The sequence below is a fragment of the Budorcas taxicolor genome, chromosome 8 (genome assembly GCF_023091745.1).
Source record: "Budorcas taxicolor isolate Tak-1 chromosome 8, Takin1.1, whole genome shotgun sequence".
Taxonomy (NCBI): domain Eukaryota; kingdom Metazoa; phylum Chordata; class Mammalia; order Artiodactyla; family Bovidae; genus Budorcas; species Budorcas taxicolor.
The window spans coordinates 13,982,437-14,010,171 of NC_068917.1; the positions used below are offsets into that span (position 1 = coordinate 13,982,437).

The 27,735-nt window shown below is 37.9% G+C and overlaps 1 protein-coding gene across 1 annotated transcript; it reads left to right on the forward strand.

The window, feature by feature from the left end:
- Positions 1 to 386: 386 nt before the first annotated feature.
- Positions 387 to 27,068, forward strand: PBK (PDZ binding kinase). Its single transcript, XM_052645253.1, has 8 exons — positions 387 to 493; positions 2,048 to 2,125; positions 4,214 to 4,307; positions 15,330 to 15,472; positions 17,671 to 17,840; positions 19,426 to 19,555; positions 26,148 to 26,327; positions 26,869 to 27,068. Exons 2-8 carry the CDS (start codon positions 2,068 to 2,070, stop codon positions 27,066 to 27,068), a joined length of 975 nt encoding a protein of 324 aa, XP_052501213.1. The 5' UTR covers positions 387 to 493; positions 2,048 to 2,067.
- Positions 27,069 to 27,735: the final 667 nt, after the last annotated feature.

A 27,735-nucleotide genomic window follows, 5' to 3' on the forward strand; every position in this document is an offset into this window, starting at 1 on the left:
TTCGTCCTTTGCTGCGCTTCTCTACCTTTTATTTGGCTTCAAAGCATCCCTATTGGGTAGTAAGGGAGAAGGAAATGGCAACCCACTCCAGTATTCTTGCCTGGAGAATTCCAGGGACAGAGGAGCCTGGCGGGCTGCCGTGTATGGGGTCGCACAGAGCCGGACACGACTGAAGTGATTTAGCAGCAGCAGCACTGGGTAGTAAGGTGGGATCTATAAACAGAGTGGGAGGCCTGAAAAGAACAGGAACGGCGAATCCGGCTTGGTGTGTCCTTTGCGCCTCGCCGTAGTTCGCGATCGACGTAGGGGCGGTGCGTGCGTGGTTTTGAAAGCCCGGCGGGTGCCCGTAGGAACAACGGTTGCCGAGTCCGTGTGTTGGCAGGTCGGACCCCACCCCTCACCCCAGGGGGCCGCGGAGCGTTGGGGGCCACTCGGGACCAGTTTTCAAGACAGCTTTTCCCTGGACGTCTCGTCGTCCTACCTCGTGGCTCTGGTAAGGGGAGAGCTTTTAGGGGTCCTGCCGCGAGTGGGCCGGGCCGCGGCCTCTTTACTTTTTTGACAACTTGGGGCCTGGAAGGAAGGAGGAAGATGAATATGCATTAAACTGAGAATTATCTTAGGAAGCATCTTGGCGACCCGCGTGCGCATCAGACTTACGGGGTACGGTGGGGATTCGAAGAAAGAAATCGCTCTTTTCTCAAATCAGAGCTTGACAGTCTATACTTTTTATGAAAGCGCCGTAGGAACCCGCCAGGCTCCTTTGTCCATGGGATTCTTTAGGCAAGAATACTAGAGTGGGTTGCCGTTTTCTCCTCCAGGGGATCTTCCCGACCCAGGGATCGAACCTCCTGTATTGGCAAGCAAATACTTTACCACTCATGCCACATGGGACGCCCAGGTGCTGTTTTTTAAGGGATATTAAGTGGCTCTATGCAGCATTTAAGCAAATGTTCTCTCTTCGTCTCAGTTTTTTATGGACAATTCAAATGAGCTTACAGACAGGTAGTAACAGTTTGCTTTACAGTAAATCTAATACAAAACCAAACCTTTTTTCAAAAGACTAGTAATTTTTTTTAATAAAAAAGATTTTTAAGGAAATATGTTACAGAAGAAAAAAAAAAGCCTGTATTAACTTGCTTGCGTATACAGTACGTACATTGTATTTTCATAGATAATTTAAAACTGTTTATTGAGGTGTAATCAACATATCATGAAATTCACTCTTTTGAAAGTGTTAAGTGGTTTTTGGAATAGAGTTGAATATATTAAACCACTACCTAATTTTAGAACATTTTTATCACCCCAAAAAAGGTGGCATACACCCACTAGCAGTCACTCCACATTCTCTCTTCCCTTCAGCCCGCAGCAACTACTCATTTATTTTGTCCATGGATTTGCCTCTTCTGGATATTGTGTGGAAAAACAATCATATAAGTGGCCTCTCGTGTCTGATTTCTTTCACTTGGCATAAGCTTTTCAAGATTCTTTCATGTTGTAGTATACCTGAGTACTTCATTCCTTTTAATGACTAAATAATATTCCCTATGTGAAATATATACTCGGTCGAATAATATTTTATTGTGTGTAGTATATGCCATCTTTTCTTTATCCATTCATCATCTGATAGCTATTTCTGTTTCCTTTTTTTGGCTATTATGAATAATACTGCTTACAAAGCCAAGCTCTTAAAAGCATATAAAAGATCTGTTAATAACTACTTCTGGGAAGTGTGGGGGGGTACTAGGTGATTTTTTTTTTTTTGACCAAGTGCATATATTATTTTTTAAATAAAACAAAAATCCACAATCATTAATAGCATGACCTTGGGTATGTGATTTTACTTATCTTTAATTTTACTTTATCTTTCGCCCTCTCTGGGTTTCCGTTTTCTCATTGTAAATACAATTGGACTAAATATTTGTCATGGTCTTTTTCAGTTCTCAAATTTTTTGTAAATAAGTGATAGTATTATAGGAATTTTTTCTTCATGAATGAAAGATGTATTCTTTATAACTGCAGTGTACCTTTCTATTCATTTTTATCATAGGACCTTAAGCGATTATTACAATGGAAGAAACCAATAATTTCAAGACACCAAGCAGATTATCTGAAAAAAGGAAATCTGGTAATCTATAAAACCTTTCTTCATTGTTACTAATATCAGAAATGTCTTCATAGTATTACAGTTAAATCCTTTTATTGTTATCTATCACACAAGAACAGTTTTAATATAAGTCATCTTTATAATGTTGATCTTAAGAAATAAGACTTCTTTTATAGGTCAGAGTTTGGTCATCTGTGATCTAATTTTATTGACATTCTAGCAGATTTGTAGGTTCTCCCTGGTGAAGAAGCAATTTAACTTGAACCTCAAAGGAAATACTTTATCTTTCCCCCTCTATATATGGGAAGGGTATTTTCCAAGGCCATTCAATAGACAGAGGGTAATTTGTCACTTCAATTTGACAAGAGCTTTGGGCTTCGTTTCTTTGTGCTGCAGCCTGGAAAGTGTCTCTAAGCAGTAAGTTAGGGCAGTGATAGGACTCATGTCATTAGTTTCTCTCCTCTCAGAGTTTATAGTCCTGCCCTGTCTATTGTGAAGTATGTGAAAGCCTTTATATTTTGTCAGATTTTCTAGTTGTTAATGGCCAAAGGGCAATCCAAGAGCAGTTAATTGTTCATGAGCAAAAGTAGGACTACTCTATCTCATCTCTTTTAATAACCTGATACTACTCTGTAATATAGATGTGCTGTAATTATGGCTCTAATGATGATTACTTAGGCTTTTATCTCTCTCTCTTTTTTTTTTTGTAGCTCTAAAACCAGACCCCACTATTTGCACGCATACGTTCACGTGTGTATATGGTATCTTTGGCTGCATGCCGTAGTGCAGGCACTAGCAAACTTTTTGTAAATGGCAGATAGTAAATGGTTTAGGCTTTGTGGGTCATATAGGAACCCTTTTGGCATAGTCTTCTTCCTTTCTTCTTTCTTCCTTGCCTTCCTCCCTCCCTTCCTTTCTTCTTTCCTTGATTTTTGCCTAAATTAGTCATTACTGTGATTGCTGAAAAATGATATTAATAAATTTATTTTCTCTGTGATGCTTTGTATGTGTCTCTGTCACCTGAAGTCTTGTTTACTATCTCCAGAAGGCTCAGCTCCTGGAGAAGCTGAAGGTGTGTTTAGAAGGGTATGTTCCAGGAAGAGTTAGAGGTTTGGAGTCCAGACTAATGTTATCAAGTACACTGAATCTGTCTCTGTTTTCCCTGTTCTGGCTCCAGAGAAATAAGACAGTCACTGGTGAGACTGCTGCCATTCTGTGTAGTTTCTATACCTTGAATTCTCTCATCTCCAGGATCCTGTCCCTAATTGTCTTTGTTCTGAGGCCTCCTCGGGTTCTTTTCTTTCCTGGACATGGAATCTAGTTCTTCTGTTTTGAAACCAGATTTGAATTCTTGACTCAGTAACCCTGGCTTCTTAAGCAAGTTGCTCTCTGGAATCAATTCCATGTAAGAGTTAGAGTTATGCACAAGTGCCTTGAAGAGGGTGTGTAATTGAGAGGAGTGTAGCTGATATGACACTGTCTGTCTTTTCTACTTTGAATCTGCTCTTAAGGGTGATCTTGGTGTTGGCTTGATTCTAAGTCATCCCAGTTTCTGATCTTTTCTGGAATCAGTTCTAGCTCTTTGATTCTGAAACCAAATCTGGGTTCTAGGCTCTTCAGTGTTATTAAGGGCAAGTCTTCATTTGGTAGCATAATCTGGATAAGGTTTTTGGTTAAAAGTGTTGATGAGGGTTTTCAGTTGATCTGTGAATTTGGTATAGCTTCTGTCCATACTTTGTTGCCATGGTGTTGTCTGGAGAGTTGTCTTGGGCCATGTTGGAAGAGAGTCATGAAGTCTAAGTATTCAAGAGACCTTCTTTATCTATTTTAACAACCCTTTTAAAATGTAAAAATCAATTCTTAGCTTACGGGTCATATAAAAACAGGCTGTTTTGCTGACCCCTGTTTAAGTGTTACTGTAGAATAGAGCTCCAAAAGTAGACTTGTTCAAAGGTATCCATCGAAAGTTAGGACACATAGTGTCAAATTGCTCTGCAAGACTTTGCCAGTTAATTCTCTTAACAATGGTTTATTGAGAACGTTAGGATGCATCTGTGGAGGTCTTTTCAAATACTAATTTTATCTTTTATTTCTCTTTCTGACATTTAGCATTATGTTTAACTCCATGTATAAATATTCCTGCCTCTCCGTTTATGCAGAAGCTTGGCTTTGGTACTGGGGTAAATGTCTATCTTATGCAAAGGTGAGTATAAGATTTCACGTGAACATTTTTACATGGAACCGTAGTTCCACTGTACTTGGAGACAAAAAGGAATGTGAAAATGCAAATATTTAGATCTGGGGTATGTTCATATTTTTGCCAGAGCTCTACCTGGTACATCTTTCTCCTAGCTTCCTCTTAATGGGTTGTTAAAGGAGAGGTAATTTGTAATTTTTCCTTGGCTTGTGTAGGAGGGGAAGAAGACAGAGGAAAGGGATTCCTGTGTGATAATAACACAGGATTCTCAATAAGAAAACTTCAAAGAGGATACCAGTGTTGGGAGATATCAGTGACTATTAATCCCTTCTATCTGGAGAGTTGCCTTCTCAGGATATTCTCTTCTAAAGAAGTAAATATTTTTATTTTATTTATGTCATCATTAAGTGAGAAGGGCGAATACCTGATTCTAAAGTAGGAAAGTTGTATTAACAGAAAAATGGAATACTAGAATAGATGCTTATATATTACATGTGGCAACAAACACATTATTACAAAGTTGTTTCTTTTATTCATACCTAGTTTCATGTTTATTAAGTGGCAAACAATTATGTACTGTTTAGTGCTCCCTAGGAATTAGCCTGATTAGTCCAGGGCAGCATATCATTAGCTTTTCTAGGTTTACGTTGTTTCCAAATAGAAATACTTCCTCAAATAAAAAGCTGGTGAATCTAGACTCGTATAGCGGTTATATATAAGTGGGTCTTCTTGAAGTGTCTTTGCAGCTTAAACACCCCCTATTGTGTGTTTGTCCACTGTTAGTTTTGTGAACTTCCATTTTTTAATGTCTAAAACTCTTAAGTTATTTTGAAAGAAAAAACTTATCACAATTTCGTGGCTAGTATCATTTTTTCTTCCTTAAGCTTTTTTTTAGAATGTGAAGTGTGTGTTAAAGTTATACTGTATGTGACTTAATTAGAAAACTTCATTGGAAATAGCAGTTCCCGCCTGACCCTCCCAGTCCTCGATGTGGCTCTGTTAGCCTGGGAGTTTCCTTTAGTAGCCTAGAGATTTCCTTTGCCTCTCTGGTGAATTGGATCCTCTATTTTTCTTGTTTCATGTCTTAGTATTTCTTGGTTTACCTCTCATTCTGGTTGAAGACATTTGTTAGTGCCCCATGAAAAGATGCACAGAAGATACATTTTTGAAAATTTACTTTTCTAAAAATGTTTTCATTTTATGCTTGTACTTGAGTGGCCTTTTTTGTTTTTCTGGGTTAGAATTCTCATTCAGAAGTATGTTCTCCCCAGAATTTTGAGAACATTGTTCAATTGCTGCTGTTGAGAATTCTGAAGGCCCTCTGACTGCTGAATCTTTATGTTTCTGTTCTATGTTATCTCCTCCTCCTGCTGTCTTGTAACCTTATATGGTCTTTTGTTTGTCACCACTGTCCTGAATTTCACAGTAACATGCATGGGTATGGGCCTCTTGGAGCCTGAAAATTCCTATTAAATTTTTGAGAGGTTATTTTTTAAAATTACTTTGTTGATCATTTTCACCCCTTTTTTTCTGTTCTCTGTCTTGGAACTCCTGTTATTTGGATGTGGGATTTACTGGCCCAATCTTTGATCTACCTTTATTTTATGTTATTTTTGGTCTGTTTTTCTATGTTCTCTTTTTGTTCTATTAATATTTTCTGGGAAATTTTCCCACCTTCATTTTCTGATACTTCTATTTAGTTTTTCATTTTTGTCTATCTTGTTTTTTATCTGAAAGTTTTCCTTTTTAAAAAAAATATATATTTATTTTAATTGGAGGCTAATTACTTTACAATATTGTGGTTTTGCTATACAATGACATGAATCTGCCATGGGTGTACACGTGTTCCCCATCCTGAACCCCCTTCCCACCTCCTTCCCCATCCCATCCCTTAGGGTTATCCCAGTGCACCAGCCCTGAGCACCCTGTCTCATGCATTGAACCTGGACTGGTGATCCATTTCACATATGATAATATACATGTTTCAATGCCATTCTCCTAAATCATCCCACTCTCGCCCTCTCCCACAGAGTCCAAAAGACTGTTCTATACGTCTGTGTCTCTTTTGCTGTCTCGCATATAGGGTTATTGTTACAATTTTTCTAAATTCCATATATAAATACATTAGTTTTCTGTATTGGTGTTTTTCTTTCTGGCTTACTTCACTTTGTATAATAGGCTCCAGTTTCATCCACCTCATTAGAACTGATTCACATATATTCTTTTTAATGGCTGAGTAATATTCCATTGTGTATATGTACCACAGCTTTCTTGTTCATTCATCTGCTGATGGACATCTAGGTTGCTTCCATGTCCTGGCTATTATAAACAGTGCTGCGATGAACATTGGGTTACACGTGTCTCTTTCAGTTCTGGTTTCCTCAGTGTGTATGCCCAGCAGTGGGATTGCTGGGTCGTATGGCAGTTCTCTTTCCAGTTTTTTAAGGAATCTCCACACTGTTCTCCATAGTGGCTGTACTAGTTTGCATTCCCACCCACAGTGTAAGAGGGTTCCCTTTTCTCCACAGACTTTTGGATAGCAGCCATTCTGACTGGCATGAAATGGTACTTCATTGTGGTTTTGATTTGTATTTCTCTGATAATGAGTGATGTTGAGCATCTTTTCATGTGTTTGTTAGCCATCTGTATGTCTTCTTTGGAGAAATGTCTGTTTAGTTCTTTGGCCCATTGTTTGATTGGGTCGTTTATTTTTCTGGAATTGAGCTGCAGGAGTTGCTTGTATATTTTTGAGATTAATTCTTTGTCAGTTGCTTTATTTGCTATTATTTTCTCCCATTCTGAAGGCTGTCTTTTCACCTTGCTTATAGTTTCCTTTGTTGTGCAAAAGCTTTTAATTTTAATTAGGTCTCACTTGTTTATTTTTGCTTTTATTTCCAATATTCTGAGAGGTGGGTCATAGAGGATCCTGCTGAGAGTATTTTGCCTGTGTTTTCCTGTAGAAATTTTATAGTTTCTGCTCTTATGCTTAGATCTTTAATCTATTTTTGAGTTTATTTTTGTGTATGGTGTTAGAAAAAAAGTGTGCTACTGCTGCTGCTGCTGCTGCTGCTGCTAAGTCGCTTCAGTTGTGTCTGACTCTGTGTGACCCCAGAGACGGCAGCCCACCAGGCTCCCCTGTCCCTGGGATTCTCCAGGCAAGAACACCAGAATGGGTTGCCATTTCCTTCTCCAGTGCATGAAAGTGAAAAGTGAAGTCGCTCAGTTGTGTGCGATTCTTAGCAACCCCATGGACTGCAGCCTACCAGGCTCCTCCATCCATGGGATTTGCCAGGCAAGAGTACTGGAGTGGGTTGCCATTGCCTTCTCTGAGAAAGTGTTCTAGTTTCATTCTTTCACAAGTGGTTGATCAGTTTTCCTAGCATCACTTGTTAAAGAGATTGTCTTCTCTCCATTGTATATTCTTGCCTCCTTTGTCAAAGATAAGGTGTCCATAGGTGCATGAATTTATCTTTGGGTGCTCTATTTTGTTCCGTTGATCTATATTTCTGTCTTTGTGCCAGTACCATACTCTCTTGATGACTTTAGCTTTGTAGTAGAGCCTGAAGTCAAGCAGGTTGATTCCTCCAGTTCTAGTCTTTGTCAAGATTGTTTTGGCTATTTGAGGTTTTTTGTATCTCCATACAAATTGTGAAATTATTTGTTCTAGCTCTGTGAAAAATACCATTGGTAGCTAGATAGGGATTGCAATGAATCTATAGATTGGTTTAGGTAGTATACTCATTTTCACTATATTGATTATTTCAATCCATAAACGTGGTATATTTCTCCATCTATTTGTGTCCTCTTTGAGTTCTTTCACTAGTGTTTTATAGTTTTCTATATATAGGTCTTTTGTTTCTTTAGGTAGATAGTTTCCTAAGTATTTTATTCTTTTTGTTGCAATGGTGAATGGAATTGTTTCCTTAATTTCTCTGTCTATTTTCTCATTATTAGTGTATAGGAATGCAAGGGATTTCTGTGTGTTGATTTTATATCTTGCAACTTTACTATATTCATTGATTAGCTCTAGTAATTTTCGGTGGAGTCTTTAGGGTTTTCTATGTAGAGGATCATGTCATCTGCAAACAGTGAGAGTTTTACCTCTTCTTTTCCAATTTGGATTCCTTTTATTTCTTTTTCTGCTCTGATTGCTGTGGCCAAAACTTCCAAAACTATGTTGAATAGTAGTGGTGAAAGTGGGCACCCTTGTCTTGTTCCTGACTTTAGGGGAAATGCTTTCAATTTTTCACCATTGAGGATAATGTTTGCTGTGGGTTTGTCATATATAGCTTTTATTATGTTGAGGTATGTTCCTTCTATTCCTGCTTTCTGGAGAGTTTTTTTTATCATAAATGGATGTTGAATTTTGTCAAAGGCTTTCTCTGCATCTATTGAGATAATCATATGGCTTTTATTTTTCAATTTGTTAATGTGATGTATTACATTGATTGATTTGCAGATACTGAAGAATCCTTGCATCCCTGGGATAAAGCCCACTTAATCATGGTGTATGATCTTTTTAATGTGTTGTTGGATTCTGATTGCTAGAATTTTGTTAAGGATTTTTGCATCTATGTTGATCAGTGATATTGGCCTGTAGTTTTCTTTTTTTTGTGGCATCTTTGTCTGGTTTTGGTATTAGGGTGATGGTGGCCTCATAGAATGAGTTTGGAAGTTTACCTTCCTCTGCAATTTTCTGGAAGAGTTTGAGTAGGATAGGTGTTAGCTCTTCTCTAAATTTTTGGTAGAATTCAGCTGTGAAGCCATCTGGACCTGGGCTTTTGTTTGCTGGAAGATTTCTGATTACAGTTTCAATTTCCGTGCTTGTGATGGGTCTGTTAAGATTTTCTATTTCTTCCTGGTTCAGTTTTGGAAAGTTGTACTTTTCTAAGAATTTGTCCATTTCTTCCAAATTGTTCATTTTATTGGCATATAGTTGCTGATAGTAGTCTCTTATGACCCTTTGTATTTCTGTGTTGTCTGTTGTGATCTCTGCATTTTCATTTCTAATTTTGTTGATTTGATTTTTCTCCCTTTGTTTCTTGATGAGTCTGGCTAATGGTTTGTCAATTTTATTTATCCTTTCAAAGAACCAGCTTTTGGCTTTGTTGATTTTTGCTATGGTCTCTTTTGTTTCTTTTGCATTTATTTCTGCCCTAATTTTTAAGATTTCTTTCCTTCTGCTAACCCTGGGGTTCTTCATGTCTTCCTTTTCTAGTTGCTTTAGGTGTAGAGTTAGGTTATTTATTTGACTTTTATCTTGTTTCTTGAGGTAAGCCTGTATGGCTATGGACCTTCCCCTTAGCACTGCTTTTACAGTGTCCCACAGGTTTTGGGTTGTTGTGTTTTCATTTTCATTCATTTATATGCATATTTTGATTTCTTTTTTGATTTCTTCTGTGAGTTGTTGGTTATTCAGCAGCGTGTTGTTCAGCCTCCATATGTTGGAATTTTTAAAGGTTTTTCTCCTGTAATTGAGGTCTAATCTTACTGCATTGTGGTCAGAAAAGATGCTTGGAATAATTTCAATTTTTTTGAATTTACCAAGGCTAGATTTATGGCCCAGGATGTGATCTATCCTGGAGAAAGTTCCATGTGCACCTGAGAAAAAGGTGAAATTCATTGTTTTGGGGTGAAATGTTCTATAGATATCAGTTAGGTCTAACTGGTCTATTGTATCATTTAAAGTTTGTGTTTCCTTGTAAATTTTCCATTTAGTTGATCTGTCCATAGGTGTGAGTGGGTTAAAGTCTCCCACTATTATTGTGTTATTGTTAATTTCCTCTTTCATACTTGTTAGCATTTGCCTTACATATTGCAGTGCTCCTATGTTGGGTGCATATATATTTCTAATTATTATATCTTCTTGGATTGATCCTTTGATCATTATGCAGTGTCCTCCTTTGTCTCTTTTCACAGCCTTTGTTTTAAAGTCTATTTTATCTGATATGAGTGTTTCTACTCCTGCTTTCTTTTGGTCTCTATTTGCATGGAATATCTTTTTCCAGCCCTTCACTTTCAGTCTGTATGTGTCCCTTGCTGTGAGGTGATCTCTTGTAGACAGCATATATAGGGGTCTTGTTTTTGTATCCATTCAGCCAGTCGTTATCTTTTGGTTGGGGCATTCAACCTATTTACATTTAAGGTAATTATTGATAAGTATGATCCCGTTGCCATTTACTTTGTTGTTTTGAGTTCAAGTTTATACACCCTTTCTGTGTTTCCTGTCTAGAGAAGATCCTTTAGCATTTGTTGGAGAGCTGGTTTGGTGGTGCTGAATTCTCTCAGCTTTTGCTTGTCTGTAAAGCTTTTGATTTCTCCTTCATATTTGAATGAGATCCTTGCTGGGTACAGTAATCTGGGTTGTAGGTTTTTCTCTTTAATCACTTTAAGTATGTCCTGCCTTCCCTTCTGTCATAAAGAGATTCTGTTGAAAGATCAGCTGTTTTCCTTATGGGAGTCCTCTTGTGTGTTGTTTGTTGTTTTTCCCTTGATGCTTTTAATATTTGTTCTTTGTGTTTGATCTTTGTTAATTTGATTAATATGTGTCATGGGGTGTTTTGACTTGTGTTTATCTTCTTTGGGACTCTCTGGGTTTCTTGGACTTGGGTGACTTTTTTTTCCCCCATTTTAGGGATGTTTTCAACTATTATCTCCTCAAATATTTTCTCATGGTCTTTCTTTTTGTCTTCTTCTTCTGGGACTCCACGATTTGAATGTTGGGGTATTTAACATTGTCCCAGAGGTCTCTGAGGTTGTCCTCATTTCTTTTAATTCTTTTTTCCTCTCTGATTCATTTATTTCTACCATGCTATCTTCTACCTCACGTATCCTATCTTCTGTTATTCTACTGTCGGTTCCCTCCAGAGTGTTTTTGATCTCATTTATTGCATTATTCATTATATATTGACTTTTATTTCTTCTAGGTCCTTGTTAAACATTTCTTGCATCTTCTCAATCCTTGTCACCAGGCTATTTATCTGTAACTCCATTTTGTTTTCAAGATTTTAGATCATTTTCACTATCATTATTTGGAATTCTTTATCAGGTAGATTCCCTATCTCTTCCTCTTTTGTTTGGTTTGGTGGACATTTATCCTGTCCCTTTACCTGCTGGGTATTCCTCTGTCTCTTCATCTTGTTTATATTGCTGTGTTTGGGGTGGCTTTGTGTATTCTGGCAGTTTGTGGTTCATCTTTATTGTGGAGTTTCCTTGCTGTGGGTGGGGTTGGATGGGTGGCTTGTCAAGGTTTCCTGGTTAGGGAAGCTTGTGTCAGTGTTCTGGTGGGTGGAGCTGGATTTCTTCTCTCTGGAGTGCAAAGAAGTGTCCAGTAATGAGTTTTGAGATGTCTGTGGGTTTGGTGTGACTTTGGGCAGCCTATATATTGAAGCTCAGGGCTATGTTCCTGTGTTGCTGGAGAATTTGCGTGGTATGTCTTGCTCTGGAGCTTGTTGGCTCTTGGGTGGTACTTGTTTCAGTGTAGGTATGGAGGCGTTTGATGAGCTCTTATCGATTAATGTTCCCTGGAGTCAGGAGTTCTCTGGTGTTCTCAGGTTTTGAACTTAAGCCTCCTGCCTCTCGTTTTCAGTCTTAGTCTTACAGTAGCCTCAAGACTTCTCCATCTGTTGCTTCCAAAGTGGTTCCCTCTTTATTTTAGCTTCTTCTGTTTGCTGGTCTCTTCTGTGTCTAATTTCCACCCTGACACAAGGGGGCGATGGTGGTCACTTTTTTAGGCTCACTAGTTCAGTCGTGCTGTGGGGAGGGAGGAACACTGCAAAGCAATATCAGGGGCGTGTGTGGGGAGCGCTCGCTGGTCTGCACTTCTCAGGTTGCTCTGCTGGAACTGTCTGAGGCTTGCCCTGGGTTGCCTGCACCTCCCAGGTCTAAGCCGCTCAGGTTCAGGTTCTCGGGTACTCCACAAAGGCGCAGACTTGTTTGGGCCTGTGTTTTGTGCCCTTCCCAGGTCCGAGCAGCTCAGGTGACCAGGTGCTTGGTGAGCGCAGTCACCCCCAGGTGGGGGGTGTGTCTTATCGCCCCCTGCATCCCAGCCGCTCGATTTTCTGGGTGTACAACGGTCGCGCCTTCTTAGGTGTGCCATGTGTTTCTTCTGGGGAGCTGATCTCTGGCTGTGACTCTCTCAGCAGACGTCAACCATCCAGAATCCCAGGAAGTCTTGGTTAGCAACAAAGCCTGCTTGCAGTTTGGTAGAGGATGCCCCTCTGGGGCCGTGATTGCCCCCTTCCTGCTGTGGCTGCCCTCACCTGCCTGTCTCCGGTGGCGGATGGGCCGGCCCGTAGCCGCCTAGCTCTGCTCAGTCCTTTGTTCTGTGAGTGGGCCTGACCGTGTCTTAGGTTAGGGCTTTTTGCGGGATAGTACCCCCACCTCAACCTCTCTCTGGCCACAGTCTGGGTTGCTGTCTCCCGTTAGCTCCCTCAGATTGCCCTAAGGCATTCAGGCCCTGTCCTTACCCTAAGCAATGCAGCCTGTGCCTCCCTGTCCAGTCCCCGCTTACTAGTGATGGATGTGAACATCTGGGCTGCTTCTCCACTGGGAGTTGCCATTGTGCACGTAATCTGTGGGTTTTATTTATTTATTTACTTTTCTTCCCGGTTATGTTGCCCTCTGAGATTCCAAGACTCACCACAGACCCGCTGGTGAGAGTGTTTCCTGGTGTTTGGAAACTTCTCTCATTTTTAAGACTCCCTTCCCGGGACAGATCTCCGTCCCTACCTCTTTTGTCTCTCTTTTTATCTTTTATATTTTGTCCTGCCTCCTTTCGAAGACAGTGGGCTGCCTTTCTGGATGCCTGATGTCCTCTGCCAGCATTCAGAAGTTGTTTTGTGGAATTTGCTCAGCGTTCTAACGTTCTTTTGATGAATTTGTGGGAGAGAAAGTGGTCTCCCCGTCCTATTCCTCCACCATCTTAGAACCACCTCTCAAGTTTTCCTTTTTAAGATGGCATCCCATATCTTGTGGGGATGCTAGACATGTATATCTTGAACCTGGATGTTGATAACACATGTATGTTCACATGTGAAAACTCACTGAGCACTTCAGGCACATGAATTACTCTGTCCCTACATAGACCACAGGTTCTCAACTGTGTCAGTCTACCTCAGGCTAAATACCTTCTGCTTTTTCCCTTTCAAAGTCAGTCTTCAGTCTTCAAACTGAAGTTTTTATTTCAGTGGTACCTGAGAGGGATCAAATTTATATGTATATATTCATTTTAATTCAGAGTATATATTATTTACTGTTAAATTTGCATTGCTGGATTAAACCCAACATAGTTGTGATGTATTATTATTTTTTAATAACCTGATAGAATAATTTTGCTATTGTTCAGAATTTTTGCATCTGTAAGTGAAATTGGCTTGTGATTTTTCTTTTTCTGTTGTCCTGTATGATTTTTGTTGTTTTTAATTAAAGTTATACTAGACTCATAGTCCCTTTTCATTCTGTTCCCTGGAATGGTTTGTATGAAATAGAATGATATGTTTCTTTACAGTTTAGTAAACTCAACTCTAAAATTATCTGTGTTTTGTATTTCTTGTGGGAAGATTTTTAAACTCTTGATTATGTTTCTTCTTTCATCAGTTTTCTTAACTTTTTTTAAAGAATTTGTCCATTTTACCTTTTTATTGGCTTAAAAGTTTTAAAAATCTCTGGTGTTTATGTCCCCATTTTTGTTGGCAGTATTGTTTGTGTCTCCTTTTGTTTTTTTCCTTGTGCAGTCTCAACAGAAATTTGACTGTTGTATTAGCATTTTCTGTGAACCATCTTTTACCTTGGCAACATTTTATTCAGATTTCATAATAATATCCTTCTCATTCTGTAACCTATAGGTTAGGATAGGATGTAGGTAGGTTAGGATATATGGAAAAGGTGAAGATGGACTGGCTCACTGAATTATAAATAATCAAGAGCTATGGGGTACCCCTTGAAACTTGAAAAATAAATTTTTATATTAAATGAACATGAAAGAGGTTATTCCCAAATGCTATTGTTATCTAAAACTGGAGGTTTAAGAATAGTTTAAGTAAACTTAGGCATGATAGATGTATATGAACTGAGAAATCTAGTGATCCTTTGAATACATGTTTTCTGATGTTAAAAAAAGGTTCTGCAGTCACAGAGCTGTGCTCATGAGGTAGTAGAGAGCTAAACAGATTCTTGGTTCCATCTCGTTTTATGTTCTTATGGCTGAACTTTGCAATCTTTAACTTTTGAGGCTATTTGGCTTTTGTGCCCAAATGCTGCCTACACTTTGGTTTTGTAATTGGCCATACTCATAAATGCCTGCCTTATGGGCTGAACAAACCTTTCCCTGACTTCATGTTACCTGTTTGTTTATTTAGGCCTCAAAACAGGTATACCTTAAATGTTCTTCAACAGCTGCATCTTCCTAGAAAATAGACAATTTACATTGTTTTTCCTATTAGTATGTTTATTATTTTCTCCCTAAACACATGTATATGGTGAGAAGTGTATAAGATGAATTGGTTTGTCCATTAGAGGCATAATATTTGTTAGTAAATAACAGTCTGTTATTTGCATGATTACGCATGAGCCAAATGTATTTTGTACATCTCTTCTTTAAATTGTTTCTTAGACATTAATGTTTATTGCTTTAACATTCTGTAATTTATATCTGGTACATATAGTTAAATGCTTTTTAAGTAGTTGATAGTTTGACATGATTGAGTGAAAAAATTAGAAAATACTATAGAGATTTTGAAGTTTAAAATCTATAATATTTCGTCTTTTTCCTTCTAGTTTTCTCTTTTCAACCCTTCCCTTCCAAAGATATCAGACTTCTCTTGTAATCAGTAAATTTATCAGCTGTATGTACACAGTTAAAAAGGATGTATAACAGAAATGTTGATAGTCTAAAATACTTGAAAATTTAAAAAAAAAAAACTAAAATGCTATCAAGTCTTTTTCAAAATGTGGAAGTTCTTATTAGTCATTTGAACTGTATTATAGTTATTAATCTTTCTGTACGTTTTTGGTTACTTATTTTTTAAGATCTCCAAGAGGTTTGTCTCATTCTCCTTGGGCTGTGAAAAAGATTAATCCTAGGTGTAATGGTGATTATCAGAGTATGTATCAAAAGAGACTAACTGATGAAGCTAAGATTTTGAAAAGCCTCAATCATCCAAACATTATAGGTAAGTTCACATATTACTTAATAACAGTATCTGGTATAGTATCTTGTTTATCCGAAATGGTTTACATAATATCTTAACTGTTTTCGCTAATAAAAAGTGAAGAAAGGTGTGATGGAGTTTGTCAAGAATCCAATTAATGTGAACATTCTGAAATAAAAATTAGTGGGACTTCCCTGGTGATCCAGTGATTAGGACTCTGTGCTTCAACTGCTGGGGGGCATGGGTTTGATTCCTGGTAAGGGACCTAAGATCCTATAAGCCACGTGGCTTGGCCAGAAAAAAAAAAAAAATAGTATTTTTAGATGCAACAAATTTGGAAAACTCAGCATTGGCCACAGGACTGGAAAGGTCAGTTTTCATTCCAATCCCAAAGAAAGGAAATGCCAAAGAATGCTCAAACTACTGCACAATTGCACTCATCTCACATGCTAGCAAAGTGATGCTCAAAATTCTACAAGCCAGGCTTCTACAGTATGTGAACCATGAACTTCCAGATGTTTAAACTGGATTTAGAAAAGGCTGAGAAACCAGAGATCAAATTGCCAACATCTGTTGGATCATCGAAAAAGCAAGAGAATTCCGGAAAAACATCTATTTCTGCTTTATTGACTATGCCAAAGCCTTTGACTGTGTAGATCACAACAAATTGTGGAAAATTCTTGAAGAGATGGGAATACCAGACCACCTGACCTACCTCCTGAGAAATCTGTATGCAGGTCAGGAAGCAACAGTTAGAACTGGACATGGAACAACAGACTGGTTCCACGTTGGGAAAGGAATGCGTCAAGGCTGTATATTGTCACCCTGCTTATTTAACTTATATGCAGAGTACATCATGAGAAATGCTGGGCTGGATGAAGCACAAGCTAGAATCAAGATTGCTGGGAGAAATATCAATAACCTCAGATATGCAGGTGATACCACCCTTATGGCAGGAAGCGAAGAAGAACTAAAGAGCCTCTTGATGAAAGTGAAAGAGGAGAGTGAAAAAATTGGCTTAAAGCTCAACATTCAGAAAACTAAGATCGTGGCATCCAGTCCTATCACTTCATGGCAAATAGATGGGGAAACATGACAGACTTATTTTTGGGGCTCCAAAATCACTGCAGATGGTGACTGAAGCCATGAAATTAAAAGACTCCTGCTCCTTGGAAGAAAAGTTACGACCAACCTAGACAGCATATTAAAAAGCAGAGGCATTACTTTGCCAACAAAGGTCCATCTAGTCAAAGTTAGGGTTTTTCCAGTAGTCATGTATGTGAGAGTTGGACCATAAAGAAAGCTGAGTGCTAAGGAATTGATGCTTTTGAACTGTGGTATTGGAGAAGACTCTTGAGAGTCCCTTGGACTCCAAGGAGATCCAACCAGTCCATCCTAATGGAGATCAGTCCTGAATATTCATTGGAAGGACTGATGTTGAAGCTGAAACTCCAGTACTTTGGCTACCTGATGTGAAGAACTGACTCATTTGAAAAGACCCTGATGCTGGGAAGATTGAAGGTGGGAGGAGAAGGAGATAACAGAGGATGAGATGGTCAGATAGCATCACCAACTCAATGGACATGATGAGTTTGAGTAGTGATTGACAGGGAGCCTGGCTTTATGGGGTCACAAAGAATTGGACACAACTAAGCAACTGAACTGAACTGAAGTATATATTTAAAAACTTCATGGGAATAGATACTGTCATGGTATTGGTACCATGGAGAATTCAGGAATGTAAAATCCTCATTTATGTAATTTCCTTTTTTTGTTTTTAATTGGAGGGATTGGGGGCAGGAGGAGAAGGGGACTACCCAGGATGAGATGGCTGGATGGCATCACGGACTCGATGTACGTGAGTCTGAGTGAAATCCAGGAGATGGTGATGGACAGGGAGGCCTGGTGTGCTGTGATTCATGGGGTCGCAAAGAGTCGGACACGACTGAGCGACTGAACTGAATTGAACTGAACTGAAGTCTGGTGAAACCATTATATTTAGGAAGGCATAGAGTGTTAAAAACATTTCAGTTTGTGATATTGTTGGCCAACACTGAAGGCATTTAAAATTAGATCTAAATAAGTTTTGTAAGCATTAGCTGTTTCATTTTGTATTTGACAGTGTTGATCTAGATCTGTTTTCAGTCACATTGTTGTAAAAGAATTAAATACTTTTGTTCTTCCCTACTCCAGTAAGAAAATGACATGTTTTCTTTAAGGTTACCGTGCTTTCACTAAAGCTAGCGATGGCAGTCTGTGTCTTGCTATGGAGTATGGAGGTGAAAAGTCTCTGAATGACTTAATAGAAGAACGAAATAAAGATAGCCGAGATCCTTTTCCAGCAGCCATAATTTTAAAAGTTGCTTTGAACATGGCGAGAGGGTTAAAGGTAACTATGCTATTATGTTTTGCATGAGTTTTGTGGAACCTAAAAAACGAAATACTTATTCCACATGTAAGTGATATCATATGGTATTTGTCTTTCTGGCTTAGTATGACTAAATCCATCCATGTTGTTGGAAATGACGTTGTTTCATTCTTTTTAATGGCTGAGTAATACTCCATTGCGTGTGTGTGTGTGTGTGTGTGTGTGTGTGTGTGTGTCCCACATTTTCTTTATCTATCCATCTACTGATGAACAGATACTAATATACCTAGTTACAAGGTGAAAATTGTTTTTTCCGAGAGAGTGAGTTGCCTTAAATCTTTATAGAATCTTTCATATTGAAGAGTGTACTGTTTTGATCAACAAAGTATTGTTAGAGGCCTTCACACGTCCACATGGCCTGAAATAATCCAAGTCAGGAAGTTTTGCTTATAAAGATTGCATGTTAGATTTAGTTAATTGGACTGTTGTTTAGTCATTATTCCTGGGGGTGTATTCTAGCCCTCTGTTGCTGTAAACAAGCCTTTCAAAGATTTCTTTGTGGGGTGTTATTAGACATTGTGAATATATATCTATAGGTCAAATGAAAGAAATCCTCTCAGGGTTATACAAATAAATTATTATATCTTTGAATTAGACATACTGTTAGAAATAAAAATTCCATATCTTGAATAACTTAAGTAATCATGGCTCCAGAAAATTGTTGGATGACTCAGAAAAACACATTATGTAATGCAGTGATGTCAAGAATTGCATGTTGAGTTCAAATAAAGTTGATTCATGAAATGTAAAACTGGAAAAAGGCACTATTTCTAAATATATATATGTATTTTAAATATATTTTAATATTTTATAGAAAAACCTATTTTAAATAGGTTGGAAAAGCTAATAATTTGAATCACTTAATTATTTTAATTGTATATGTATAATGGAATTAATAAATTACATTATAAATATATTTGAGCATATTCAATTTATGGTTAACAATATTTAAATAAGCACAGTAAGTGTTCCAAGTTCAATACCAAGAATTATTTCTGCATCTTTTGCAGGCCCAGGTCATAGAGTGTAGATGCTTAAATGCTGATGAATGAAAAAATAACTTTTGTGAGGTGTTTTTGATTATGGATGAATATTATCACTTCTCATTTCTAAGAAAGGGTTAAAATAAAGCCTTAGATTACATTACTGCTTCCTCTTTTCCTTGTGAAGTATGTGTAGCATTATCTCAACAATTTGTTTGAGATAACTGTGTCATTATGAAGGTTACAAAATTATTTCTAAAATAATTGTTTTATAAAATTGTAGTATATTTTGAAATCTGCAGTATCATCTTCGATGTATAAGTATGTTAGGTTGGTTGGAAAATTAAAAGTTGGCTTATCTGTAAGTAGACGTCAGTTTCCAAAGAATCTTTCAGGTTTCTGGTCCATATGGTAGACTAAGAGAGAGCATGGGATGGTTCCTTCTCTAGCATCAAACAGTCTGAAATGATAGGAGTTCAGGTTGTTCTTTTTGTTTGAAAGTTATATACTTTTTTATTAGTTTGTATTTTTGCTCAGATATTTAAAAATTTTCACTATTTTAGTATCTGCACCAAGATAAGAAACTGCTCCATGGAGATATAAAGTCTTCAAATGTTGTTATTAAAGGTGATTTTGAAACAATTAAAATCTGTGATGTAGGAGTCTCTCTTCCATTGGATGAAAATATGACTGGTAAGCAGAATTCTAATTTTTAAAATGGTTTCTGTACAGTTTTTAAGTTTCTATTAATTACATATTTAAAAATAACAAGTTCACATTCTTCAAAAGTCAAAAACTATTAATAAAAAGTGTGTAATAAAAAATATCCCTTTTCTGTCTCTGTTCTACTCAGCCTCCAGCTCCTTCCCTTGCCACATACACAATATAAATTATTGGTTTCCCACTAGGATAATTTTAATTGAAAAAATGTGGAGACGTGGTAAAAGATCTGGGAATAGAAAATAAAATTTTTATAAGGTTTTATAAAGAAATTCGTTTAGCATCAGTATAATGACAAGATTTAGGAAACTGGTAGAAGAAAGTGGAGTGGGAGTAGGAAAGAGGATTACTAACTAAGGCCAGTCTTCTGCCCCTTGCCCACCCTACCTCATTCTTCTCTTTATTGTGAATACTAACCATTCTCTTTGCAGGGAGTTTAAGATATGTTCTTTCTTTCTTCTTCTTCTTTTTTTTTTACTACATTCTTTTTTAAAATATTATTTTCTATTATGATTTATCTTAGGGTATTGAATACAGTTCTTTGCTGTACAATAGGACCTTGTTGTTTATCCATTCTATATATGAAATTTTACGTTTGCTCACCCCAATGCCCACTCCATCCCTTCCCCAACCCGCTCCCCCTTGGCAACCACTGCTGTGTCTTCTGTACCAATGATTCTGTTCATGGGTAGGTACCTTTGTCTCATACTTTAGATTCCACATGTAAGTGATATCATATGGTATTTGTCTTTTTCTCTTACTTCCCTTAGCATGATAATCTCTAGTTGCGTCCATGTTGCTACAGATGGCATTATTTCTTTGTTTTATGACTGAGTGGTATTCCATCGCATATATGTACCATGTCTTCTTATCCATTCGTCTGTCAGTGGTCATTTAGGTTATTTCCGTAGCATGGCTACGGTGAACAGTGCTGCTGTGAGCATGGTGGGGCATGTGTCTCTTTGAATTCTGTTTTGGTCTGGATATATGCCCAGGACTGGGATTACTGGATCATAGTTTTAGTTTTCCTGAGAAACCCCGATAACTGTTTTCCACAGTGACTGTACCATCTTACATTCCCACCAACAGTGTAGGAGGGTTCCCTTTTTTCCACGTCCTCTCTAGCATCTGTTATTTGTAGGCATTTTAATAATGGCCACCCTGACCCGTGTGAAGGTGGTACCTCGCCGTAGCTTGGATTTTCATTTCTCTAATAGTGATGTCGATCACCTTTCCACGTGCCTGTTGGCCATTTGTACTTTTTATTTGGAGAAATGTCGGTCTGTTTAGGTCTTCTTCCCATTTTTCTGTTGGGTTTTTGTTGTTGTTGAGTTGTATGAGCTGTGTGTGTGTTTTGGAAATTAATCCCTTGTGAGTTTCATTGTTTGCAAATATTTTCTTCCAGTCTGTGGGTTGTCTTTTCATTTTGCTTATGATTTTTGCTGTGCAAAAGCTTGTAAGTTTGATTAGGTCCCATTTGTTTATTTTTGTTTTTATTTTTATCACTTCGGGAGACTGACCTAAGAAAACATTGGTGATTTATGTCAGAGAATGTTTTGCCTATGATCTCGTCTAAGAGTTTTATGGTGTCTCTTGGTGTTAAGTCTTTAATGCATTTTGAGTTTTGTGGATGGTGAGGGGGTGTGTTCTAACTTCATTGATTTACGTAGGGCTGTACAACTTTCCTAGAACCACTTGCTGGAGAAACTGTAGGGAATTTAAGATATATTCTTGATGAGGAACAGAGCCAAAATCCAGAAGCCTCAAAGAAAACCACTGCTTTCAATATATTATTTAATAAATAACATTTAAATTTGCCTGTTTATATAAATATAAGGTAGGGGTGTATCTTCAGAGCTATAAATATAGAAATTCATGTACAGTTGGAAATAAAAACTCAGTTTTTTCAGGAATTTAAAATATTTGTAAATGGTTCTTAGCTGAGAAGTAGTGAAATTCCAGTTACACACTATTTAGAGAATAATAAGAATGTAAGTTCAGTTCAGTTCAGTCGCTCAGTCATGTCCAACTCTTTGCGACCCCATGAATCGCAGCACGCCAGGCCTCCCTGTCCATCACCATCTCCCGGAGTTCACTCAGACTCACGTACGTCGAGTCCGTGATGCCATCCAGCCATCTCAACCTGGGTCGTCCCCTTCTCCTCCTGCCCCCAATCTCTCCCAGCATCAGAGTCTTTTCCAGTGAGTCAACTCTTCGCATTAGGTGGCCAAAGTACTGGAGTTTCAGCTTTAGTATCATTCCTTCCAAAGAAATCCCAGGGTTGATCTCCTTCAGAATGGATTGGTTGGATCTCCTTGCAGTCTAAGGGGCTCTCAAGAGTCTTCTCCAACACCACAGTTCAAAAGCATCAATTCTTCGGCGCTCAGCCTTCTTCACAGTCCAATTCTCACATCCATACATGACCACAGGAAAAAGAATGTAAGAGCAAATCAAAACCTATTTGATATCGTCCAAAAGTACTCAAAGGAAAACACTGTCATTATTTAACCTTTATGAAATTGAGTTTTCAGCTGAAATTAGAAAAAAAAATGAAACCATGAAAGAAAAAAGCAGAAATGAATTAAAGATTTAAAAATGTTGAAATATCCCAGTATGATCTATGTTATTTTAGAACCTGTCAAAGAGAATATAGAGATTATCCTTGAGGATACATGTTCAAACACAGCTAGGAAAATTCTGTGAAAAAGTGTTGAGTAGGAATTTTCTTGACGAGATGTTAAGTATTATGAAACTGTAGTAATTAAAGCAGTGACACTAATGCCAAACTAGACAGAAAATTTCAACATGAGTCAAAAGATAGTTCCTAGATATATGAAATTTGTTATATGATAAAGGTGACATTTTTGTATTAGTGGAAAAGAGGTAGTTGAATTAGTAAATGATGGTATCTGTTTATTTTAGAGAAAGTTGTTTTCTGTTCTCACACTCTAATCTCTGTAGACTGAAGATTTTTTAAAAAGTAGTAGAAAAAATTGTTGGTAAAGATTTCCTTAATGTTGGGCTTAAGAAGGACACGAGAGGTAGAAACCACCTTTTAAAAGAAGTCATGACTACTAAAAAAGTCATTGAAAAATTTCCCCATTCTAGTATGAGCAAGAGTATAGGTTAACATACTCTCATGAACTAAACAGAAGTTGTAATTTATCATTCAGGTTAAGATCAGTTTTGCTATGGTAACATAAACCCTCAAAAACCTCAGTACCTTAAAACAAGCAAGGCTTATTTTTCAAGCTGCATGTCCACTAGGCTTGTGTTCCATTCCATGTCATTCTCACGTTAGGCCCTAACATGCTAGGATGTCTCTTGTATGGAATACTGCCATCATTGTGTCCATTGTTGTGTGGAAGGTAGAAAAGCTCTAGAGCCGCACTGTCCACTAGTTTTTTTGGTGGTGGTTTAGTCTCAGTCATGTCCAACTCATTGTGACCCTATGGACAGTAGCCTGCCAGGCTCCTATCTCCATGGGATTTCCCAGGTGAGAATACTGGAGTGGGTTACCATTTCCTTCTCCAGGGGGTCTTCCTGAACCAGGAATTGAACCCACATCTCCTGCATTGCAGGCAGATTCTTTACTACTGAGGTACCAGGAAGCCTGTCTACTACAGTAGCCACTAGCTATGTATGGCTATTTAAATTAATTAATATATTAAAAATTCTTTAAATTCATTCTCTCAGCCACCTTAGCCACATTTCAAGTGCTCAGTAGCTATGTGTGGTTAGTGACTACCATACTGAGATAAATAACATTTTTATCATCACCAAAGTTCTGTTGTACAGTGCCACCCTAGAAAGTCTTGCCCTGACAATTAAATGCTCCAGTTCAGAAATGACACAAGTCACTTCTTTCACAAGTCACTGCCCCGAACTAGTCAAATGGCTTTACCCAAAAACATGACAGGCCAGAAAGTGTGGTCCTTCTATGTGTCTAGAAGGTAGTCCTTCTGTGTACGTAGATGGTGAGGAATAGCAATAGTAAATACCACAGTGTGTAGCTTTTTCAGAGGGCACTTTAGATATATGTATTTTCTCTGAAAAACAACCCTTAAAAATGTTTATGCCCTTCAGTCCTGTAATTCCATTCCCAAGAACACATTCCAAAAAAATAATTGGGCAGTATGGGTATCGTTTACATTAATCTGTTACATTAATTTCTGCAAAAGTCAAAAGCTAGGACTAGGCTTACAGAAGAGTTGTAACAGAAGAATCAAAACCCATGCAACCTTGAAAACAAAGCGTACTAAAAACAGCAACAATCTCAGTAAAAATGCGAACACCTTAGATTTTCACTGCCAGGCAGCGTCAGTCCTGTCCAGCCATGAGCTGTCTGTTTGTGCTTCCTTGAAGGTAAATATGGTGGCATTTACTGTCAATAAATAAAAAGTTATATTAAAATTTTGATTTGGCTTTCTTAACAAAGTATGATATCACTTATATGTGGACTCTTCCCCGGTGACTCACTTGTAAAGAATCCGCCTGCCAATGCAGGAGACACAGGAGACACAAGTTCAGTCCCTTGGGTTGGGAAGATCCCCTCAAGAAGGAAATGGCAACCCATTCCAGTATTCTTGCCTGTAGATTGGCGGGCTACAGTCCATGGGGTCACAGAGTTGACAGGACTGAGCAACTGAGCACACACTTATGAAATCTAAAAAATGAACAAGTGACTATCACAAAAAAGATATGGAGAACAAACGTGATTACTGGTGGGGAGAGGGAAGTAACAAGAAAAGGACAGGGAACTAAGAGATATACACTACTATGTATGAAATAAATAAGCTACAAGGATATTCTGCTGCTGCTGTTCAGTCAGTAAGCCGTGTCTGACTCTGCTACCCCATGGACCGCAGCACACCAGGCTCCTCTGTCCTTCAGTATCTCCTGGAGTTTGCTCAAATTCATGTCCATTCAGTTGGTGGTGCTGTCTATCCATCTCATCCCCTGCTGCCCCCTTGTCCTTTTGCCTTCAATCTTTTCCTCATGAAAAGTCCATATGTTAATGATAGTAATTTCTGGGTTGATTATTTACCAAATATTTTCAATACTATGTATAGTCAGGCACTGTGCTAGTAATGATATACAGCAAAAAAGGACACGGTCCTTACCCTTTAAAGATTCCTAATCTAGATAGAAGGTCCCTCAGCAGCCAACCTTGGTTATCAGATGACTGTTGCTGATATGGCAGTGCTTAAGTTCAGGTAACCCTTAATAATGTTGCCAAAGTGTATAGTGATGCTGGCAATTCAGATGTGCCAAAGAAAAGCCATAAAGTGCTTCCTTTAAGTGAAAAAGTGAAAGCTCTAGACTTAATAAGGAAAGAAAAAAAAAACGGATGCTGAGTTTGCGGAGATCTACTGCAACTTCTATCTGAAATTTTGAAGTAGGAAAATATTCATACTATTTTTGCTGTTACACCTCAAACCTTAAAAGTTATGGCCACAGTGTGTGGTAAGTGCATGGTTAAGAAGAAGGCACACATTTGCATAGTAAGATAATTTTGAGAGTGACTACATTCTCATAACTTTTATGACAGTATATTGTAATTGTTCTATCTTATTATGTTATCTTTGTTGTTACTCTTATAGTGCCTAATTTATAAAGTTTATTAAAGATGTGCACATATAGGAAAAAATAGTGTATATATATACATACACTATATAAATATATATATATTTATATAAATACTGTGTATATATATATGGTTTGGTACTGTCCTTAGTTTCAGGCATCCACTGGGGATCCAGGAATGTATCCCCTAGGGATAAATGAGAGGAGGTGGGAGGGTGCTACACCAAAAAGCATAAAATAATTGAAGAATAAGTCGAACCAAAAGTCTGACCTTTTTATTGAACACCATAAAACTTCACTGAGAGCATTAAGATGTTAAGTGAGTGAGAGATCATGATTATGTATTGACAATACTGTTAAGATGTTAATTCTTCCCAGATTGATCTAATGATTCAGTCTAATCCCAGTTTCAGCTAGAAAGCTGGCCTTCTCATGAAATTTGAGGTGTTGCCTCTAACATTTAAGTGGAAACACGAGTGGACCTGTGTCATTCCTGGGCAGAGAAGCTTTAAGAGCCTCTGTGTAATTCCACCTGTCCCCTCTTCCCTGATCTGGCAATCCTAGATGCAGGGAAGTGGTTGTCTCTCAGCTGAAAGACAGTTTAGTTTGAAAAAGGAAGAAATGGAGGCAAAGAGATTAGGTGATCTGTTCAGGGTCACAGAGTTTGCACAGGTCTTTGAAACCGGGTGAGGCAATCTGGCTCAAGTCTGTACTCCAGACATCCACAGTCTACGTCTATGCCCCTTTCTAAGAGAATTGTTTCTCTACACCCTTGCCTACTGACTAGGTTTTTGAATATTTAACAGTCTGATAGAGAAAACCTCTTTTTACGAGGTTGAATGTATTTTCATGTTTACTGGCTATATTTATTAACCTTTAAACTGTTAAATAACTTGCCCATTTTTCTTTGGGTTGTATGCCTTTCTTAGTGGTTTCTGGTGCTTGCCCTTTTGATCAGTTTGCCTGTATTTTGTTTCAGTGACTGACCCTGAGGCCTGTTACATTGGCACTGAGCCTTGGAAACCTAAGGAAGCTCTGGAGGAGGACGGTATTATTACTGACAAGGCAGACATATTTGCCTTTGGTCTTACTCTGTGGGAAATGATGACTTTATCTATTCCACACATTAATCTTCCAGATGATGATGATGATGATGAAGGTATAACTACTTATTTTTAACATAAATCCCAATCTCTCAGTTTGAACTAAGGAATAATTTATAAATTGGGGCTTCCCTGGTAGCTCAGATGGTAAAGAATCTGCCTGCAATGTGGGAGACCTGGGTTCTTCCCCTCTAGGGAAGATCCTCTGGGATCTTCTTAAACTTTAAGAAGGGAATGGCTACCCACTCCAGTGTTCTTACCTGGAGAACACTGGTTTAATCTCATACAAATGAGATGTAGATTGAGAACAGGGAGATAAACTGAGAAAATCCAGAGGAGCAAGAAATTACCTTAAAAACTCCTCTTGCCTGAGAAAATGATTGGAAAGCTACCCTAGTAAGGGGGTTGGGGTGGCTAACCTTTAAATTCCTGACAAAAATTAATCTACACCATGGCAGGACAGGTGAAGAGACTGCCTGTGTAAAATGAAACGCATATTAGAAGATGAATTATTTCAGGACAGTGAGTTTGAGCAGTTGCTACACTTTTCCATGATTTAAAGTGATTTTAAATTGCTTCTAACTCCTTCCTGAGCAGATAAAACTTTTGATGAAAGTGACTTTGATGATGATGCATACTATGCAGCTTTGGGAACTAGGCCACCTGTTAATATGGAGGAACTGGATGAAACATACCAGAAAGTAATTGAGCTCTTCTCCGTATGCACTAATGAAGATCCTAAAGACCGTCCTGCTGCTGCGTGCATTGTTGAGGCTTTAGAAGTGGATGTCCTGTGATCACCTCATACCCATGACTGCTGGAGCCTCAAGTATGGCTCATGTATATAGTTGTTCTATCTACCATGATACATTTATGTAGTTATGATGATCCATAATTATTAGATGGAAGTGGCCTATTTTAGGACCACAGATAGCACCTTATTAACATTTGAACAACTGTTTCTATTATAAAGGTAGTTCATGTATGCTTATGTTAATAACTATTAGAAATTGTAGAGGGTTTTCTATAAAGTTTAAGAAACTACTAAAAAATTTGAACTTGTTTATATAGATTAAAAATAGTGCTGTAAAAACAGACGTCTAACATTAATTTGGGCTGAGTGACTTTTATTGATGATCTTTCTCAGATGTTCTCTATCTTAATGGATCTACTGAAATTAGCACTTTGTGTATTACAAAATAAGTCTACATGTGCTTACCTCTTCAAACCTTTTGCTGGCCTTTCTTGGTTGATGTGCTCATAGGGTCACTGAGATCAGAGACCTGGGATATGGCTCGCAAGAGGAGTTCCCTGGGTATATCCAAACATTTTTGGTTAAGGCTTGTCTTGTTCCAGAGCTTTGGTTTTTGCTTTAATTTATTGAGTGAATTTTCTGTACTGATATCTTTAATATTTTTATTTACTAATCTATATCTTAAGCATATCACAGTATTGGTGTAAATA